The sequence below is a fragment of the Monodon monoceros genome, unplaced genomic scaffold (assembly GCF_005190385.1).
Source record: "Monodon monoceros isolate NGI ecotype Baffin Bay Population unplaced genomic scaffold, NGI_Narwhal_1 Super_Scaffold_4, whole genome shotgun sequence".
In the NCBI taxonomy this organism is placed as follows: domain Eukaryota; kingdom Metazoa; phylum Chordata; class Mammalia; order Artiodactyla; family Monodontidae; genus Monodon; species Monodon monoceros.
In genome coordinates this window covers 44,617,853-44,635,548 of record NW_021703781.1, presented here as the reverse complement: position 1 = coordinate 44,635,548, position 17,696 = coordinate 44,617,853, and the positions used below count along the sequence as shown (strand labels likewise).

General features: G+C 35.4%; 1 protein-coding gene across 1 annotated transcript in view; it reads left to right on the top strand.

The window, feature by feature from the left end:
• The first annotated feature begins 4 nt into the window (after positions 1–4).
• ATAD1 (ATPase family AAA domain containing 1) overlaps positions 5–17,696 on the top strand; it is a 56,086-nt gene continuing 38,394 nt past the window's right edge. The window contains exons 1-4 of the mRNA XM_029245713.1: positions 5–78; positions 3,058–3,232; positions 13,187–13,285; positions 15,129–15,249. Coding sequence (XP_029101546.1) covers positions 35–78; positions 3,058–3,232; positions 13,187–13,285; positions 15,129–15,249 — 439 coding nt within the window. The 5' untranslated portion in view covers positions 5–34. The remainder of the gene's footprint in view (positions 79–3,057; positions 3,233–13,186; positions 13,286–15,128; positions 15,250–17,696) is intronic.

The following is a 17,696-nucleotide window of genomic DNA, read 5'->3' as shown; positions in this document are numbered from 1 at the left end:
AAGCGTTCTTTCCCAGGCGGCGTTTCCTTCCTGTATGAGGCTGCTAGGGCCTCTTGCGGCCGCTCTTCTGCTGGGGGGGTGAGTAGCGGGTTTCTGCGGGGCTTCGTGGGACGGGCGAAGGGTCCCGCAGAGGTCCTTTAGGAACTGGCTCGGGTCCGGGGAGCCGAGTGGGAAAGGTCACCCCGCCGTCCTCCCATGCCCCACCTCATTGCCGTCCCTCAGCTTCTCGCAGCCCTTCGTATCCAGCGGATTAACCTCCAAGGGCGTCCCGGGCTCCGCCTTGGCTTTCGGCCTGGCCTAGGCCCTTAGGTCTCCGTTAGCGCTGCCTCCAAGAGTTAGGCCATTTCCAGGGAATCTCTGTAGGCAGCCCGGTCGCTGCGGGGGCTTGAGGTCGTACCGGGCGACCTCAGAACCGGGGTCCTAGGCAAAGGCGGACAGAATGAAGCGGGTCTGATTGTCGCACGGCACTGCTACCACCTAGTGCGAAAGTGAAGGAGGTTCTTCAAGCCTAGGCACGCTTTCGCAGAGGATGGTGGTGTTAATAATAACCTGTCCTTTATGTGAAGGTTGGCAGGCTTTCATTGTCATAGGCTGTGTTCATAGGGCCTTGATGTCTGCGAAACTGGGACTTCTGGGGTTGAGAAAAACTTTGTAAAACACTGCGGTGAATTAGAGAAATGCTATGGTAGGAATACTCTACTCTTGGTCCTTAACCTGTCAGTAAACTGCTCATTGAGGAGGTGGTACGATTTTTAATTTTTCTACCCTGAAATGGAGAACTCTTTAAAATGAAACTATCTGGTATCATATTTGCCTAACAGATAACTCTGAATTACAGTGTTTTGCCATATTTCTTGTACATGGCACCATCTATGTTTATGTGTATATTTGTTGATTCTGATGTTTATACAGAATTGAAATACAGTCCCTACTGTTGTATGCATGTGCAACTTTTATTATATATTCTGCTGTAATGGTATTGTTACCGTAACGGCCTTACATTGCAGGCATATCTATGTCATATGAATGATAAATGAGTGTATAATAAAGTGTATACAGTTACAACCTACAAGGAGAAGTTTCAGTTTCATTTCAGGATTTTGAAGTCATTTTAAAAGAAGGATGACTGTTTTAGAAGTGGCTATAGGTCCAGAGTACTGTATTGCGGTTAATAATTTAATTATAGTAAAGTATGTAGTTAACAGAGGTTTTGCGTCTTGATTTTTTTAATAGATCTAAAAACTGTTCTCTTGATGTCTGGGAGGTACTGATAGCAGTCGTAGTTCATGTAGTTCAGTGAACATCCAGTAGGTGGCAGTTTTATCGCTACTCACTCAAACTTTAAATAAATGAAAACATTTTATTCGAATATCACTAGTTTAAGTTAGTAAATCTTTATTTTGCCTGTTGGTTTCTTCTCATCTGTGAGTATTACTCCTGCATAATGATACCACATATAACAACTGCATTTTCAAATTTACTGTGTTGGAATAAAGGCTAGGGAAGACAATTTTTCATTTCCTAGAAGGAGAGTATTGTTAACCCATCTTTAGGAATCCATGCTGATGGAAGAAAGCACAATTTGATTTGTTACATGAAAGATTTTAACCAAGTGGCTTCTTTCTAGCTTCATTTTTTTGTTGTTGGAGTGGTTGGTGGTTCTAGCTTCATTTTTAATAAGATAATAACTGTACTATTCATTCCTTGAGTAAAGTAATTGTGTCTTAGCTATTATTGTATACCCAGTATATAGTAAGCTATCTATATACATGATCAGTAAGTGTTTTATTGTATGAATTGAATTATTTAACATCCCTAGGCCAAAATTTCTTTATCCAAAATGAAGGCTTTCAGTTATTTAGTTGTTAAGTTTAAATTAAATAATGTATTGTTGTGAAGTGAATGTCTCCCAGTAATGCAGAAGGTTGGAATCCTTGACTTTTCTTTTGGAAATCGTCCAAAATTCTGGCAGCAATTCTGTTGGAATGATTGAAGAGAATCTTTAACTGAATAATGCTAGTGAGAATAGAAACAATAATTTTAGAGCTGGAACGACCATAGATATTAGTCTATGAAGTACCTAATTTTCACCTGTTTCTGAGCCATCTGTACAAATTTTGTTTTATTCCTTTTCACATGAATACAAAATATACTTTTTTTCCCCCTGAGTAACATAGCACTCAGCACACTCCTATGCTGCGAGAGTATAATGGCATTATTTGAGGCTGAGATTCTGTCTCTCAAAATGTGATAGTCACATCATCCATAAAAAGCTTATTCTCCTGGGTGGTCATTGTCTTTGATACAGGTGTGCATGTCTCCTGTAAGCCAAGCTGTGGTTGATGTAACTGCTTAGGCATATGTGTAAAAGTAGACATGTTGCGTCCTTTTTTCCTCTTTATCTTGAGTGAGAGCTGTATAGTTGTGGGTCAAACATTTTGAAGATTCTGTTGTTTCATATTTAGCTAAGTTGTTGGAAAGAATAAGATGGCTCCAAAAATTTCATGTCACTTGTTAGTTGAGAAAATAGCATGTATACATTTCATCAGGCCTTGGAAGCCTTTAAAAGTAAGTACGAGAGAAAAGTGAGTCTGTTCACAGTTTGAATTTCACTCAAAAATTACCTGGTATACCATCACATTAGTAAAGTATTTCATTGTTGGGCTGCCTTTTTTCAGTTGGATAAGTGTTATAGTCATTATTTTTCTAGGTTCCCTGACATAATTAATTAAAAGCTGATTAAAACAGTAAATGCTTTAAGATGTTTACTGCATTTTTCAAATAGAATTGTTCTCTACTTATATGAGCTTTTAGAAAAGTTTATTAAAAATTCTAATAAATAAACCTCAGTTTCCAAGAGGAGATTAAAATGTGTTTATTTACGTTTTATTTACTTAACATTTAAAAATCCATTTCTCTTTAAATAAAACACTTTTTTAAGGTAGGTGATGTTGAATTTGACTAGAAGTTTTTCTTGCTTAGCTTACGCTACCTATCAGTCTCGCGATTTTAATGAATCTAGTTACTACCTAGTGGCATTTCTGTTTGTTTTTCAAGGTTAACAATCAAGATGGTACATGCTGAAGCCTTTTCTCGTCCCTTGAGTCGGAATGAAGTTGTTGGCTTAATTTTCCGTTTGACAATATTTGGTGCCGTAACATACTTTACAATCAAATGGATGGTAGATGCGATTGATCCAACCAGAAAGCAGAAAGTAGAAGCTCAGAAACAGGTATGATTAAAATGTTTGAGGATCATTTTTCTTGTAGCTAGCAAATATTTTCCCATAAAACTAAGGATATAGTGGAATTAGAAATTAATAAGAAATTCCATAAGACCCATGTGGAAATGTGTTTTTATGTAATATATAATTTCATTATTCCTAAAAAAAGTATTTGTTTCTCAAATTCTTTTTGACTGTATAAGCAACTTAGAAGAAAGAATGATGAAGAATAAAAATATTACAGCATTTTGTTATGAATAGCCTAATTAGAATATTTTTGTCAGCTTATAAGTGAAGGAATCTAGGTAAAATTTTTCAGCAGACTAAACAAACAATTTTTTCTTCAGTAATGGTATACATTGTGCTTTGTGAGACATTTGAAATGTTTCTGTTTTGTAAATAAGTTCATTTGTGTCATATTTTAGATTCTACGTAAGTGATATCATGATATTTGTTTTCCTCTGTCTGACTTATTTTACTTAGTACCATAATCTCTTGGTCCATCCATGTTGCTGCAAATGGCATTACTGCATTCTTTTTTATGACTGAGTAGTATTACATTGTAAATATATACCACATTTTCTTTATCCATTCATCTGTCCATGGACACTTAGGTTGCTTCCATGTCTTGGCTATTGTAAATAGTGCTGCTGTGAACATTGAGGTGCATGTATCTCTTTGAATTATAGTTTTCTCCAGATATATGCCCAGGAGTGGAATTGCTGGATCCTATGGTAACTCTGTTTTTAGTGTTTTACAGAATCTCCATACTGTTCTCCATAGTGGCTGCACCAATTTACTTGCCACCAACAGTGTAGGAGGGTTCCCTTTTCTCCATACCCCCTCCAGCATTCATTATTTGTTGACTTTTTGGGGGACTTCCTTGGCAATCCAGTGGTTAAGACTTTGCCTTCCAATACAGGGGGTGCGGGTTCAGTCCCTGGTCGGGTAGCTAAGATCCCACATGCCTCACAGCCAAAAAACCAAAGCATGAAACAGAAGCAATGCTGTAACAAATTCGATAAAGACTTTAAAATTGGTCCACATCAAAAAATATATATATTATTTGTAGACTTTTTTGATGATGGCCATTCTGACTGGTGTGAGATGATACCTCATTGTAATTTTGATTTGCATTTCTCTAATAATTAATGATGTTAAGTATCTTTTCATGTGCTTATTGGCCATCTGTATGTCTTTGGAGAAATGTCTATTTAGGTCTTCTGTCTATTTTTTGATTGGGTTGTTTGTTTTTTTGTTATTGAGTTGTATGAGCTGTTTGTATATTGTGGAAATTAAGCCCTCGTCAGTAGCATCATTTGCAAATATTTTCTCCCGGTCTGTAGGTTGTCTTTTTATTTTGTTTATGGTTTCCTTTGGTGTGCAAAAGCTTATAAGTTTGATTAGGTCCCATTTGTTTATTTTTGCTTTTCTATTGCCTTGGGAGACTGACCTTAGAAAACATTGCTACGATTTATGTCAGAATGTTTTGCTTATGTTCTCTTCTAGGAGTTTTATGGTGTCATGTCTTATATTTAAGTTTTCAAGCCATTCTGAGTTTATTTTTTGTATGTGTGTGAGGGAATATTTTAGCTTCATTGATTTACATGCAGCTGTCCAGCTTTCCCAACACCGCTTGCTGAAGAGACTATCTTTGCTCCATTGTATATCCCATGAAAGACTTTTGAGTAGGTGGATGATATGCACAGCAGTGTTTTAAGGATACCTTACTGTAGCATGTAACAGGAATTGGAATCAGGGAGACTAGGAGCAAGATCTGTTGGTTATAGACTGCAGTAATCCTGGCAAAGACCTAGAATAAGGGAGTGACAAAAGGAGTGGAATGGGTGAAATAGATGAATGCTGGAAGGACTTTGTGATGACAGAGAAAAGAAAAAGGACATCTTACAGATGAATCTGAGATTTGTCTGGACTCCTTAGAGATTCATAGTATCTTTTATAGTTTTAGAATCTGTAGATGGGGCAAATATATGGGAAAATGACATTTGATTTGGGCATATTGAGTTTGTGTTGGTGGTAGGAATCCAGAAAAATGTTCATCCAACTGTTGACATTGTAGGTCTAAATCTCAGGAAAAAGGTCAGTCTTTGGAGATTCCTTATCAGATGCTCATAAGTAGTTGGACTCATTAGAGCAGTTAGTCTCAGTGAGATGGCGTAGGCCCCAGTGCTATTCCTGTGTAGCTGTGTATCACTTGTGGGTTTTTTCCCAAACTACTCCTCCACTTTCCTCCTTCCACCATTAGGATTTATACATTCAAATATTTGTTGAGAGCTTATGTAGTTGTCACTATGATAGATGCTGATGACTGTATTGAGAGTGGTGAGGTCTCTAAAGGAGAGAAATTGGTAGTCTAAAGTATTTTTATTTAAAAAAAAAAAGGTAGAAAATTGATAAAGTATCCAACTTAGGCTGGAAAAAATATTTTTTAAATAAAAAATAAACCCATAGATAGTGGAAGAATGGAAATAATAAAGATAAGATAAATTAGTAGAAAATAGAACATATGAGAGAATGAATAGAAATACAGAAAATGAATATATAATAGAGAAAATCAGTAAAACCAAAAGTTGGTTATTTGAAAAGACTGATAAAATTGACACTTCTGTAAAACCGATCAAGAGAAAAATGAAGCCACCAATTAGTATTACTAGGAATGATAAAAGACATGCAATAGCAGATGCTGCAGACATTAAAAATAAGGACAATTAATAAGTATATCAATAAATTTGAAAACCTAAATGACACAAACTCTTAGAAAATTGTGAATTACCATAGCTGACTTAAGAATTAGAATACATGAATAGTTCCATAACTATGAAATAAATTAATGTTGGAAAAATATTTCCATAAAGAAAACTCCAGGCTCATAGAATTCTACTGGCAAATTCTAGCAACATTTAAGAAACAAATTAATAGTAACAATTTTATATAAACTCTTCCAGAGTGTAGAAAATGAGAAACACTCACCAAACCTTTCTATGAGGGTAGCATAACAACAATTCCAAAACTTAAAATGAATGTAAAAATCTTAAACAAAATATTTACAAGCTGAATTCAGCAGTGTATAAAAAAGATAATATATTATGGCCAGTTGAATTTATCCCAGGAATTAAAGGCTGGCTTCATTTGAGGGGAAAAAAATACATATATATTAATTTTAAAATGCATATATATTAATATTAACAGATTTGAGGATGAAACTATGATCATATCAATGCAGCAAAGGCCTTTGTTGAAATTAAACACTTATTCTTGATTTTTAGAAATGCTCTTAGAAAATAGGAATAAAAGATAATGTCTTTAGCATGACAGAATGAATTTACTACAGGAAACATAGTTCATGGTAAAAAATTGAAAGCATTTTCTTTATGATTAGGAGCAAGTCAAGGAAGCCTGTTGTCATCACTTCTATTTAACGTTTTTACTGATTATTAGCTAATGATAAGTCAAGATAAAAGATAAGAGGTAGAAGTATTGGAAAAAAATAAACAGTTATTATTCACAGGTAATATAATTTACATAGAAAGCCAAAGAAAGCCTATAGATAAACTATCAGGATTAATAAGAGTTTAAGGGCTGCTGGATACAAAATCAGTACACAAAAGTCAGCTGTATTTCTGGATACCCACCACAGTTGGAAAATGCAGTTTTTAAAAGATACTATTTATAGTAGCATCAAAAATATTCAGTAACTGACAAACACAAGTTATACAACACATTTATAGAGAAAATTATAAAACTATTGAAGGCTTAAGTTCAATTCAATGCCAATTAAAAAATACCCAAAGACTTTTTTTGTTTGTTGTATTTTTCTTCTAAAATTTATATTGAGGAATAAAAGTTTATTAATAGGTAAGACACTCCTGAAAAACGAGACGTGTGCGTTGGGCGAGGAAAGATTTGCCTTGTTTATATCAGGACTTACGATAAAGCTATAGTTACTAAAACAATGTGTGGGCTTCCCTGGTGATGCAGTGGTTAAGAATCCGCCTGCCAATGCAGGGGACACAGGTTCGAGCCCTGGGCTGGGAAGATTCCACATGCCGCGGAGCAACTAAGCCCATGAGCCTCAACTACAGAGCCTGCGCTCTGGAGCCCGCAAGCCAAAACTACTGAAGCCCGTGAGCTTAGAGGCTGTGCTCTGCTACAAGAGAAGCCACTGCAATGAGAAGCCCGTGCACCGCAACGAAGGTAGCCCCCATTCGTCGCCACTGGAGAAAGCCCGCGTGCAGCAACGAAGACCCAACACAGCCAAAAATAAATAAATTAAAAATAAAAATAAATTAAAAAACAAAACAAAACAATGTGCTATTGGCACAGGGATGGATTGGCAAATATACCAGAATAGACTCCAGAAACAGTCCTACCTGTAATATGGAAACGATGTGTGACATAACTGGCTTTGCTTTGTAGATTATTGGAGAACGGATGGACTTTTCAGTAAACAATACTTAGACCGTTGGCTCTATATGGGAGGGAATAAAATTTGATTTCTGCTTGATTCCGTGCACAATAATCTCTTCCTGGGATTAAAAACTTAAATTTATTCATATAACAGATATTCATTGAGCACCTACTCTGTGGTTCTTTATACCTCATCTGCATGTTCTAAAGATATTCTTTTTAACCTATCCAATTTTAATAAAAGCACTTGTAAAAAAAACAAGTGGCCAGAGGAGGAGGAATAAAACCAGAATAATGTAAGTTGTTGGTACCAGTCTTTCCCACCCCAGCTTACCTTGAAGTATACAAAATACTGCAGATTGTAACAGTGGTTCACTGTGGCAGTTATTTTCAAATGGAAGGATGTTACATTTTGAAACATCAGAATTTGGAGAAGTTGGTTGGGTGTTAAATATAATTTTTAAAAGCCCCTTCTTAAATTCTTTCCCACTATCTGGAAAATCACTGTGTGTGTGAAGTCACCAAAGCCAAGGGAAAAGAAGGCTGCAAAAGAGAATTGGTTGTAAATGTTGTATTATGAAATGATCCAGGAGAAGATGTCATGAGGAATGTGAACGAAGAAAGCAATCAGATTTATTGAAATCATTAAAGAGAGCAATTTCCGTTCAGTGGGGACAGCAAGTGTAATTTGAAGTAAAAGAACATAGTCGTTGCAGAGTTTGCTGAGGGAAAGGTAAAGAAGAAAGGGGAAAAGACTAGTGGAGCAGGTGGAGAGTTGCTGCCAAAGAGGAGGGAGGTAGGTCCTAGAAGAACCAGGAGGGATTGGGATCGGTAGTTACAGGAACATTTTAAGGTAGAGTTAACTTTTTATTCTCGACAAAGGTGAGAGGTTATAACTAAATGTGCTTGGGAGTGGAGGAGGTTTGGGACCTGCTGAGGTAAATATGTGATGAGTATATAACGAGATAAATCACAGTAGGTTATGGAACATTAGGGCATAATTGAAGAAAGCTGAGTTTATTAGGAACTCATTTGTTTTGTTTTTATGAACTTCTTGAGCATTTCTCAGCAGGTTGGGAGCAGATAAATTGAATGGTGGTGCTGAACCTGCATTGAAGATAGGGCTAACTGGTATAACAATAAGTGTAAGGAATCGTATGTTTCTAAGGAAGACATTCTGTGGTACAGGCCATTTAGGAAGTCAGATGGGGGGATAATTTAGTTGGTGTATAGAAAGGAATTAAGGAATTAGAGTGCGTATTGAGGGCAAAGATCAGGTGTGAATGTGGGAGAGGAGGAAGGTATGACTCCTGTGGTCACAGAGGGAGAACACTGACTATAAAAGCTTAGGTAACGTTTTGAGATTACCAGATAATCCATGGGGCTGATGTGAGTTTAAAGGCAGTGCAGTTTTGAGATGAAAGGTGAAGGATGACATAGGTGCATTCAAATCAGGAAGAGTAACCTAGAAGTAGTCTTACGTTTGGATTAAACAGGGTATTTGTAAATAATTTCTAGTCTAAAGCCAGGAAAACTTCCAGCCTTACTAAATGTGGGATATTTAATTGGTAATGAGAGAGGAGATGGTTTCAGCAGAGTGTTAAAGAGGAACAAGGGTTTTCTGGGCACGTGCCGCTGTTGGATCATATTGAGATACAGCACAAGAGTTTTGATAGGTATGTCTGTAATAAAAGGATGGGTTGGATTAATTGAGATGTTAGAAGACAGGGAATCTCTATGTGTACTATTAAAGAGCTTTCAAGTACAGGATGAATAACTTAATGCTTGACCTCTCCTGGGCATTTGTATATACAGTATTTTGTTTAGCATATTAATTAGACTATATAATATTCCTGAGATTGTAGTTTAGTTGTCAAAGGCCTGGAAAGATTCACTACTGAGAATTCATACACATGAAGGTCATATATTGTGACCTTAGTCATTAACTTAATGTCTCCCTATTTTTAGTCCTATCATTGATATTGTAAGGTTCAAAACTTCATTTCAGTTATTTTGATATAAGTAATAGATGAAATTGTGAAGGGCTGATACACTGAAATCTTAAACTGGAACTCTCAACTGCCAGGTGTTTTTAAGAGCAGCCATCATAGAATGCCAGTTACCATTTGGAAGAGCTAACATTTGTTGACACCAGGAAGCCATTGTGAACTGCATTACCAATCAAGTGGCCCTAAAACCATGGTTTACTGGAGCTGAATCTTAGAAGACTGAGCTGAAGTAAATAAGGAAATTCAGATGGGAAATCAGTAAGGAATAAGCAGTTAGTGTTGCCTGAGTGGCCAAGGGGATAGATAGAAGTGATGAGGAAAGAAAAGCAACAAGAGGGAAACTTGAGATAAAACTCAGTGCATTATAGTGTTTTATACAGTAACATAGCAGAAGAGTATTATAGTAGAAAGCCATCTTATCCAGCAACTTTTGGGTTATACGATAAAGTCAGAAGATATAAGTGCACTAACGCTAAAAGAGAAGATAATTGTCTCCGCATGTCTAGAAAAGGGTGTTTGTTAATATTTTAATGTAAGTTTGTGGTAAAGGCTTATACCTAATGTATAAAGATAATTCTTCAAATTCTTTGCTATTTCCTACTTAAATGTATTTTTTAAAGCTTTATATCAATTTCCTCTATCTACACTTAAAATTGGAATACTTCAGCTATGACCTCAGTAAAAATTTTTTGAAATAAGTTGAATTAGTTCATCTTTGTTTTTTCACTCTTGTTGTGCTATCTCTAACTTTCTAAAATTATTCTTCCAGAAGAACAACCAATTTTATGAATCTTTTAGAACCTTTATGAAATGAGTGTTTCTATTCTGCTGCTCCTTTACTCCATTTCCTCCTTCCTCATTCTAGGCAGAAATATTAGTTCACTATTTCCTATTTCCCCACTTCTTTACTTTTTAAATTATACTTTACATGGAGAAAAAGTGAAATAGAGTGTAAGGATAAAAAATACTATGAAACAGTTGAAAAGATGGGTATAAACTAAAAAGTTAAGTTTCCCTCCTACCTCTGACTCCTCACCCACAGTTCACCATTTTCCCTCCTCAGAGTGGGAGAGACCCACTTTAAAAACCAAGCAAATGTGGGTGACTAGAAAGTATAATTGTCATTAAGCTGTAAACAGTAAAGCATTGCATGAGCATAAGCCATTTTTCAAGTAGTCCAATCATAATTTTGTTTTTCTAGGTAAAACATTTTAGAAATAAGGGCTCAGTTAAATGTGTCAAAGCTAGACAATTGGATAAGTTGTTCCTGGAACACAGTTTGGTACTGGTATGATGTGTTTTGGGGTGCTTTCTTTTCATTTACTTGTGTGTTAAGCATGTTCTGCTCTCCCAAATGAGAAATGTTAGTGTTTTAACAGAACATGAGCTTTGAAATTAGATCAGAGTTTGAGCTCTGGTAATGCTAATTCATAGCTATGTAATCTTGCCAGTTCTTTACATTTCTCTGACCCTTGAGTTCTCCATCTGAAAAATGAGAATAATAATAGCTACTTCTCAGGATGGTTTCAAGGGTTGATTGTAAACCGTATCCAGCACAGTGCCAGGAATGTGGTAGGTGCTCAATAAACGTTAATTTTTTTTTCTCTTTCCTATCAATGTTATTAATGCAACCTGAAGACATTGTTAAATGGAACTCCTGTTGTGGAGAAAAGATTCTAGGTAAACTCAACTATAGCGTTTTCTGTCTCTATAAAGTAAACAACATAGTTGATAATTTTTATTTAGGAAATTCCAAATATAAATAAAGGTAGCAAGAGGCAATTGTGGCCTAGAGTAAAATTTTAAGGGCAAGTAGGTAATAGAGAGAAAAGCATGGTTTCTCAAATACTGACATTTTGGACCAGATGAGGGGGGTGGGGAGGCAGAATATCCTTTGCCTTCTTGATTGTTTAGCAGCATCCCTGTCTCTGCTGACTAGATACCAGTAGCACTGCCCCACCCACCCAAGTTGTGACAACCAAAAGTATTTTCAGGCATTGCCAAATGTCCCCTAGGGGATCAAAATCACCCTTGGTTGAGAACCACTGTATTAGAGCATGGCCTAAAAAGAACACATGTGGGATGGCTTCACATTTATAGAAGAACAAAGGAAAAGAAGAGAAATTAATGCTATTATAGGTACAGAAAACAGGATACTGTTCATAGCTGACACATTTAAAGTCAGTGAAAGAGAAGATATTTGTAAGAAAGAGATAAAAGAATCTGGAAAAGGCTGCTTTATCCATTGATTCAGAGGCGTGGCTAAATAGGAAAAATGATGTGGTTCATAGCACTTTTTTAAAAAAAAAGTGTGATATTACTAGGATATGATCAACACACATCCTGATCCTCTAACCAGTCTATAACTATAATGCTGTATGATGTCATTTTTTTAAGAGTAGCAATACCCCTGACAAATAGCAAGATTATATATAATCAAAAGTATTCTAGGAAAATGTAACAACAAAAATTTAGGTAAATATGATTTACCAGAGTACCTTCATTTCTAAAACTGTTCACTTAATTGAAATTTGGATATATTATGTCTAGATTTTTAAAGACTCTTTAGTTGCTACAAACTCCAGTCATGTAACTGAGGAAACCAAGGTAATATATATGATGGTTAGAGTATAGGCTCTAGAGTTGGGACTGCCTGGATTCGTATGTTGCCTCTTCCATTTGCTAATTTTTAACCTAAGACAAATAACAGTCTGAGCTACGCTTCAGTTTCTTTTTCTGTGTTGGGGAGAAATTGTACCTACTTCATAGGATCTCTCTGAGGATTCAATGAGTTAATCCATCTACAGTATTTTGGCGTAATATTTGGCACACTCAGTAAATGTTTTACTGTTAACATTATTTTTATTTTAGTTGAAAGCTGTGTTGCTTTGCTAGAGCTTATAGCTTTAAGGCTAGTTTTGCCCAGCTCTAAAAATATATGCAAGTATACTTCTAATAGAAAATTATTTTTATTATCTCTGGTTGCCTAGCCCCAAGAATGGACTTTAAAAAGGATAGTATCTCAGAACAATTTGAAATTAGTTAGGTTGAACACCTGTTGTAGATATATGGGTAATTTGAGGAAAGTTGGGCACCAGTTTTCAGATACTCTGTCAGCTGAAGGAAAGAAACTCCAGTTGTCCATTTCTTGATAGCCTTAACTCCTCGATCTTTCATCTTGAGGCTTCATTTTCACCTGTCATGATAATCCTGCTAGGAAAGAAATCAAGTTGGACCTTAGAATCTCATTGGAGCAATGAGAGGCCATGTGTATATCTCTTCGATCATGTACCCTATTTTCTCATTTCCCAAAAGCTGGTTTAAATTGCCCTGGTTTCTGTAGAGTAGACCTTCAAATCTGTTTTTACTTAAGGACTTAAGAATGGGGAAGGATGAAACAAGTGGCATAGAATATCTCTGGAAAATCTTGTATGTCTGTTCATTGCTCTTTAGACTTTGCTACATGTTACGGAGTGCCAGTGTCTAAATATCAGACTAAAGGAGGTTGCTTGTTTTTCCTTTCTAGGCAGAAAAATTAATGAAGCAAATCGGTGTGAAAAATGTGAAGCTTTCAGAATATGAAATGAGTATTGCTGCTCATCTAGTAGACCCTCTTAACATGCATGTAGGTATCTTTAATCTTATTTAATATCTTTTTTGTCTAGCATTTTGTATCAAGAGTCCCAAAGACCATGACCAGGTTTGATGATTCTCTAGGAGGAATCACAGGATTCAGTGTAGTCATACTCCTGGATATAATTTATTACAACAAAAGGATACAAGGCAAAATTAGCAAAGAAAGAGGGGTGTGGGATGAAGTCTGGAGGAAGTCAGGCACCAGCTTCCAAGAGTCTTCTAGTGAAGTCACACAGGGTGCACTTAATTCTTTCAGCAACAGGTTATGAGAACACCTGTCAAATGCTATCTACCAAAGAAGCTCATTAGAGACTTAGGGCCCAGGGTTTTAATTGGGACTGGTCACATAGACTGCATCTTCCTAACATGTGTCAAAATTCTAGACTCCCATAAGCAAAACATGTATCCACCATAAACCATAGTGTTTGCACAAACAGTTTAGGCACAGTGAGCTGTTCTCATCAGGAAAATGGAGGAAACTCTCCTGAAATCTAAGTATCTCCCATACTCCAGCCAGGGGCTAGCCTTGCAAGCAGGACTTTCCAAGGGTAATCGTCTCGGGCCTGCTATGTTAACTTTTTTTGTGCACATTTGTTTAGTTAAACCTGTACTTTTATATATTCACCTTTGTGGCATATAAAATTACTGCTTTAAGTCATGTGGATATTTGACTTGGAGTTCAAATCTAGATTTTTTTATAAGGTATGAGAGACAACACAAGATTCTGAATCCCAGTTTTTCCATTTATGGCTTTGGTAAATTATTTTCTCTTTGAGTTTCAGTTCCCTCATGTATAATCCAGGGACAATGTAATACCTGCTCTACCTACTTCTAAAGGATTATTTTGAGCATCAGATTAATGTAATTTATAAACTCTAAAGTCCTCTGTGAATATTTTGTAGCAATAGGTGTAAATAAATAGAGTGAAATATGATATCCTTATCTCCAAATCTAGGAAATAAAAATCTACAATGTCTATTAATATCTGTGTGCACAGAGACATACATGCCTTCCCAGAATTAATCCTCTGTTTGAAATGAACTCAGTTCTTTGTTATAGCTACAAGTGAAAGTCAGTGATGATTTTTTCAGATCTGGCTGCGCTTTTTCACTTTTTTTTTTTTATGGTGGAAAATAAATGTGTTGTAAATATTGCTTCCAAACAGCCCCACCTCCAGCCCCTTTACTCTTCCAAATTGAAGCTAGGTTGTTTTTGTTTGTTTTTCAGGTCTTTTTCAGTTAGTTTATCCAGTGCCTACCCCCCAAAAAAATTTTTTAAGCTGAGTCAGAAGGCTTTAAAATACACAAGCTGTTATCAGTTTTGAAAAAATGTATCCCCGTTTACTCTCTATAAAGATATAAGACAAGTTTTGACACAGTTTACTTTTAATTAGTAAAATTCAGAAGCCCAGTTTGGTGAGTATAAGCCTTATTTCTAAATTCATTCTTATTATGTTTGACAGCATCATCTGTGAATTAGGCCACTCAGCTAGTGCTGAACTGTCTGTCAGAGCTGGCTCTCATTCTTCTTGGCAGAGTATTTCCTCATCTTAATGGAGTGAGGTCAGCTTATTAGATCCCAAAACTCAGAGTTTTGAGTGTTGGACCTAGGGCCTTTTTTTTTTTTTTTTTTGGAATAGGTAGTTGACTATTAAATTTCAGCTCATGGTAGTTTAATAATTTCAGTATTGCTTAAAAGTACTTATATTAATATATCATTTTAAACTTTTATTATTTAGGTATAATTAAGGCTTACCATTTGGGGGGATTCTTTTTTACTTTGGTGAACATACATTAGCTGTAAAACTTCAAGCTGACCTTAACTTTTACCAGGTTACTTGGAGTGATATAGCAGGTTTGGATGATGTCATTACGGATCTGAAAGACACAGTCATCTTACCTATCAAAAAGAAGCATTTGTTTGAAAATTCCAGGCTTTTGCAGCCTCCAAAAGGTATGGTAAAACTATATTTGCTAAAGCATTAAAAATCTGGAACACATGGAAACTTTCTGCCATTATAGAACTGGTGTTTTTGAAGTTGGGTTTTCAAGAGACTGCTGAGATCCAGTGAACTGTTTTATAAATAATAATTTTTAAATAATTGCTTATTCTTCAGCTTCCAAATTTAGGTAAAGTTTTTCCCCATAGTTACATATCAAAATAATCCCTTTATTTCAAATTCATTTTTATCACTTACAAGAAAATGAAATTAGGGAAATAGAGGATAAAAAAAGATTCAAAGTAACAGTATGGGTTTTTGTCTTCAAGATAAGACTTCTGGTTGTTTCATGATTCTAGTGATTTTTTTTCCTCTTGGTAATTTTATTTTAGATTGCAGTGGTAGTTTTTTGTTTGGTTTTGTTTTTAAGGAAATAGTGAACTACAGATGAACTAGAAATTAAATACTACTTATTTTTAAGGGAAACATTTTCTTATTCCTAGTTAGTGATTACTTCAAAAGCCTTGGAACTCAAGAATTGAAAGTATTTATAACTACATCCTTAAATATAATACTTTTATTATTGGCCATTCATATATTGATCATGTTTAAGACTTGTTAAAGGTGATTCAAATGTAGCTTACATGATAATTGACAGTGAGATCTGTAGAAGTGTGTTGCCATGGCTTTCAAATACAAACGCTGTAGCGTAGCTTATTTAGTAGAAGCTTCTAGTAGAAGCTTCTCTTTATTGTATTGCCATGTAGTAGAAACTTCTCTTTATTGTATTGCCAAAACTAGAGAGGTTGCTAGTCAAGACTGAAATCAAATTATTAGACAAGTGCATTTCTCAGAAAAGGATCTTTAGAAATATCAAAATAACATGTATAAGTTGTAGTTTATAATCTTACTAATTTTGCAGCTATATCAAAAAGTGCATTAATTTATATTTCAAAGGTGATTGAAGCCAATAACTGTACATTTTTATGAAGTAGAAAATTTTTGTTTCTGGTATATAGAGGCTGACAGTTACCACCAAAAATGGCATTCTCTTTTTGTTAACTAAAACAACAAATCTGTTTTTTATGTATTTTACTTTCTGAAACAACAGAGCTACTTTTTTTCTAACAAGAAGCATTTACTCTATTGTGATTTAAAAAGAAATTTTTTTCCCCCAAAGAAAATTTCAAATGGTTTATCTGAGCCCAGATCAAGAGTAAGGCAAATGTTGGATTACTGAGTTCTTCAGTACCCTCTTGCAGGTTGTTTATAGTGTGAACAAGAAAGAACTTTTGTCAATTTTTATGTCTCATTTTCACAATGTTAATGAATTTAGGAAATTTTTTTATGCTGTTAGAGAAAGCTTTTCTCATCAGTGATGGCTTAGGCCAGGTAACTGGGTGACTTCACCAGTTGGACTTGGTTTAAAGCCCCAATTAGCATAGCAGATACCAAATTATGAGGGAGTACTTTAACAGCCTTATGTAAATCTGCTTTTTATTTAAAAGCATTATCTAAAACTGAAGGTGGTTCCTATGTGTATTTAAATTTTTTTTTAAGTTACATGAGTATTTCCTTATTATGTGATCTAAAAGTTTTACTATTTGAGCTTTTTCAGCTTTGCGTTTTTGGAAAATTTTTTTACCAAGAACAAAAGTTTGAAAAATCATTGATTTACTTTTTGACCCCCAACATAAATTGGATATTGGTGTACAGAAGCAGAGTATACAATCAGTTGCGTACCATACTTTTTCCATTTGGGAACTGGAAATAGGTTACGTAGCTTAGACTCATTGCTTTATTGCCAATTTTATGTTTTCCTTAGTTCATTGCTGTCTAAGCTGAAATTGATCACTGCCTCACAGACTATAGAAAGTTAATTTGAGAATGATTTGTTATGTCATGAATGTGTGACACATGATAATCATACTTAGTAACGTATAAAGATATGGTGTCACTTATTGGTTACAAGAACATGCCAAAATACTGATGGTTGCATTAAAAAATGTAACCCTTTCTTCCCCCCAAACATTTAAAAATTTACAATAGCTAAAATTCCATTTGAGGGACTTCCCTGGTGGTCCAGTGGTTAAGACCCCACGCTCCCAATGCAGGGGGCCTGGGTTTGAACTCTGATCAGGGAACTAGATCCCGCCTGCCACAACTAAGAGCCCTGGCACAGCCAAATAAATATTAAAAAAAAAAAAAAAAATTTAAAAAAAAATCCATTTGAATGCTGTATGGTCCTTCTATAAAATCTGAATTCAGTAATCATTATTTTGGCACATAACTTTTATGCTTGTGAATGTCATCATACTCCATGTTTTGATGCATTCTTTAAAATGTAGATAAGAAATATATGTTTTGAAAGATGGACTTTCTGAGGTCGTAAAGGCCTATAACTTCCCCCCCCTCCCCCCAGTACTCTGTATTTAAGTAGTTTTACAGATACTTATTTTTC